This window comes from Eriocheir sinensis, chromosome 22 (genome assembly GCF_024679095.1).
Source record: "Eriocheir sinensis breed Jianghai 21 chromosome 22, ASM2467909v1, whole genome shotgun sequence".
In the NCBI taxonomy this organism is placed as follows: Eukaryota; Metazoa; Arthropoda; class Malacostraca; order Decapoda; family Varunidae; genus Eriocheir; species Eriocheir sinensis.
Window position 1 is genome coordinate 19,817,102 of NC_066530.1, and position 4,208 is coordinate 19,821,309.

At 49.2% G+C, this 4,208-nt stretch overlaps 1 protein-coding gene across 1 annotated transcript in view; it reads left to right on the plus strand.

Annotated features, from left to right (window-relative positions):
• The first annotated feature begins 712 nt into the window (after positions 1-712).
• The window catches only part of LOC127002305 (DNA ligase 1-like), an 8,828-nt gene continuing 5,332 nt past the window's right edge, over positions 713-4,208 (plus strand). Inside the window, exon 1 of the mRNA XM_050868119.1 lies at positions 713-795. Within this exon, the coding sequence (XP_050724076.1) occupies positions 777-795 (19 nt within the window). The 5' untranslated portion in view covers positions 713-776. The remainder of the gene's footprint in view (positions 796-4,208) is intronic.

Consider the following 4,208-nt stretch of genomic DNA (forward strand, 5'->3'; position numbering starts at 1 on the left):
TGCAACATCACCGCGCTGTCCGTCCTGCCAGCTCGCGCCGCCACAACCCGGTTTTTACAGGGGAGAGGAGACGTGAGTGTGGGAACAACCCACCTTATGTGTTGCTATTGGCTCCCAGGCCGCGATTAGGGAGGGAGAGAGAGCATTATCTTCCTCTTCATACTCTTGTGGCCGGTTGAGGCTCCTCTATGAGCCAACAGAACTGCATAATTTTGGGTGCTGTGTAGGGAGTGGCGTTCATTCATAAATTTTCATGTGTTCGTGTGCAAATGACCCGAACTCGAGTACGCGTAATCCAATTTATTTTACCACACCGATCATCTTTTTATGCAGCTTCACAATAGCACGGACGAAATCTTTCCTTGCAAACTATTTGTGGCCGCTGTTTTGGCTTCTTCCAAGCAGACATTTTCCTCAAACGTGCAGGCAGCCGCGTCCAGGGCATTGGGAGGCAGCCTCATATCCCCGCCCCGGCGTGACGCCCGATGTGGGAGGGTGAACCTTGCCCCCGCTATACCACTAGTAAATCTGGGGCTTTCATGCTTAGTTAAGCTTTAGCGAGTTTCAGGTGAATTTTATACAAGTAAAACAGCAGCAAGAGAGTGTGTGGAAGGGCTGTGGCGTGAGGAAGAAGGCGGTGTGTGGAGTGTGTGCCGCTGGACAGTGTGGCCGCCCTGCGTGTGTGTACTACGAGCCCCGGCGCGAGGCAAGATGTCCGAGGGGGAGTTTTGCCTTATCTTGTCTTTGCGGCAGTGTTCCTGGTGTTTGAAGTAGATATGCTTTGCAGAGCTTTAGGTGAGTCTTACACGCGTGAAACAGTGGCGAAAGAGCGTGTGGAGGGCGGAAGGCAGCGTGTGGACGTGTGTGTGGACAGCATAACAGCCCCGCGTGTGTGGCCCCGCGCCCCCCTCCTCCCAGAGGGGGAGTTTTGCCCCGTCTTTCCGTCAGTGTTTGTGGTGTTTGACGCTGGGATAAGCTTTGGAGAGCTTTCGGCAAGTGTAATACACGTGGGACACTGGCGAGAGAGCATGTGGAGGCTAGGTCTGGGGGCAGAGGACAGTGTGTGGGGTGTGGAGTGTGTGCTGGACAGTGTGTCAGCCCCGGAGACTGCCCCGGCACAAGGCACGGCATCAGAGGCCGAGTTTTGGCCTGCCTTGTCTTTACGTCAGTGTTTGTGGTGTGTCATGCAGAGGTAGTCTTTGGAGGGTGTTATACAGTGGGCAGAGAGTGTGTGCAGGCTGCGGGGCGGAGGGTAGGCTGTGGGGCGGGCGGATGGCAGGGCACACCGCACACGGACTCCGACACGGAAGCACTCGCCGTGCTGCCCCTGCCTCTGCCTTATGGGATGTGGCTGTCGTGGGTGCTGTTTGATTGTATACATGGAAATACATGATGCAGCCCTGGAAGCCACCGGCGGAGGGCATGTGTGGCGGGGGTGAAGACAGCGGCGAGCGGCGACACCTGGCAACCGTCTCGTGTGCTTGTCGCCAGAGGCCTGACGAGCCAAATCTGTGTGTGTGCCCCGTGGTGAATATTACTGTTCTTTATGCTGGGGGCGTGGCACATTGGCAGCTTCGGGCATGGGCAAGCTGCTGGCAAATGACAGAATGGTGACCTTCCCACAGCCACGCAGCACCAGCCCCTGTGGGAACACACGCACGTGTATGCTCCTCCCCTCTTGTTGGGCGCCTCATGACAGTGATGCCTTGCCCGCCGCCTGGCCTGACCCTGGCTTGCTTAATTAATGGTGTCACCCGAAGTAAATGCGTTTGTAAATCAGTGGTCTTCAAACCTCTTGTTAGGCGACATATTTCTTTCTCAAACAGCCTCGTGTAGGAGAGGAGGAGGGGGTGGGAGGAGGAGGAGGAGGAGGAGGTAGAGATGTATGAGAAAGGATGCTGTAGAAGAATGTGAGGATAGGAAGAAGGATGAAGCGGACAGAAGGCTGATAAGGAAAGATCGAGGAGGAGAAGGAGGAGGAGGAAGAGGGAAGCGAAGATGTAAGATAAAAAAAAAGATTGGAAGAGGAAGGTTGACAAGGATTGAATCGGAGAGAGAGAGAGAGAGAGAGAGAGAGAGAGAGAGAGAGAGAGAGAGAGAGAGAGAGAGAGAGAGAGAGAGAGAGAGAGATCCATAGGCCATCTCCTTCGTAATATATCATAAGGACACTCGCTATAGCCAGCCGACCGTTCCCTCTCCAAAGTGTGAGAACGCTAAAGACACTCGATAACCGCTAACCTAACCGTCGTAAAGTAACGTAACGAGGCTTGTTCACAATAAAAGTCTTCCGGCGTATAGTGACCGCTGTTATGATCGCCGTAGAGTGTTATAACGAAGGGGTTTCACTATATACATGGCTTCTGAGGGCGGCCAGTAGACGAATTTTGTTTTACTTCGTCGTATGGAGTCTGCAATGATGAGTCTGTTGATCTGGTATAAATAAAGTCTTCGATGCTAGTGTAAGCTTTCAAATGGGTAAAATCAATAAGAAAACTGATGAAGAAGTGATGTTGAGTAACCTTAGGAATCCATCTCGCCTCCTACAAGAGCTATTTACGAATTTGTGTGTATATAACTCTTTTATGCTACACTATTCGCTTTTAATTGGGTAAAGTCAATAAAGAAACTGCTGGAGAATTGGTCAAGCACACTAATGTATACGTATCTCCTTTTATAAGCTGTTTCCACATACACAATGAAAATAACGCCAGTCCTTACTATACAACACCCAAGAGAAGCGAATACTAGCAGCGATCGTCGTACGGTGAAACAAGAGAGCCGATAGAGAGTAACCTTGTGGTGCGCCGCTGAGATAAGTGCAAAGAATCATCTCAGAGTCTTCTTTAGGTGAAGTTTTTAATATCTAACGCCAGTCTTCACTATAGCATCCAAGAGACGTGAATACAAGCAGTGATCGTCGTAGGGTGATACAAGAGAGGCGATAGAGAGCAACCTTGTGGTACGCCGCTTAGATACGTGCGAAGAATCATCTCAGTCTTGTTTAGGTGAAGTCTTTACGATCTAACGCGTCTTCACTTTAGAACCCAAGCGACGTGTATAGAAGCACACATTAAGAAGTGATCAGCGTCAACGGGAGGCGAGAGAGGCGGTATAGAGAGTAACCTTGTGGTGCGCCGCTGAGATATGTGCAAAGAATCATCTCAGAGTCTTGTGTGGGTGAAGTCTTTACGATCTAACGCCAGTGTTCACCGTACCACTCAAGAGACGCGAATATAAGCACACATTAAGAAGTGATCAGCGTCAACGGGAGGCGAGAGAAGCAGTATAGAGAGTAACCTTGTGGTGCGCCGCTGAGATACGTGCAAAGAATCATCTCAGAGTCTTGTTTAGGTGAAGTCTTTACGATCTAACGCCAGTCTTCACTACAGCACCCAAGCGACGCGTATAGAAGCACACATTAAACAGTGACCAAGAGAGAGACAGGAGAGGCGGTAGAGAGTAACCTTGTGGTGCGCCGCTGAGAAACGTGCAAAGAATTACCTCATTTAGTCTCGGTTGTATCTGGTGATTGTGGTGAGATTCTTGCGGCCGGCGGTGCTGAGTGGCCGTGCTAAATTGCCGCATGACGGACAAATACACACCGTCTGGAAGTTAAGCGATTGTCATCAATATCGTGTTCTGTTTTGTCGTTATTGTGAAGGCAAAGCATGTGAGGCAACGCGATCATTAACATAACTCAGGGGAAGTGCATGATGTTTGTATGCTAACTATGCTGTCATCCAATATTTATATGTATGTTAACTAGGTTGTCGTTTAATATTCATCTCAGAGCTCCCGGATTACAATAACGATGATGCTGGTACTGATGATAAAGAATAATATGAAGGAATGAAAGTATGGACGCGGAAATGAGATGAAAAAGAAAGAAAGGAGAGAAAGAAGGAGATGAAGAAGGACGCGGAAATTGAATGAAAAGAAAGAAAGCAAGAGAGAATGAAAGTAAGTGAACAGGGACGCGAGAGTGAAAAAGAAAGAAAGAAAGAAAGGAGATGAAGAAGGACGCGGAAATTGAATGAAAAAGAGAGAGAGAGAGAGAGAGAGAGAGAGAGAGAGAGAGAGAGAGAGAGAGAGAGAGAGAGAGAGAGAGAGAGAGAGAGAGAGAGAATGAAAGTAAGTGAACAGGGACGCGAGATTGAAATGAAAGAGACAGATGAAAGAAAGAAAAGAAAAAGAAAGAAAAGGCGGGG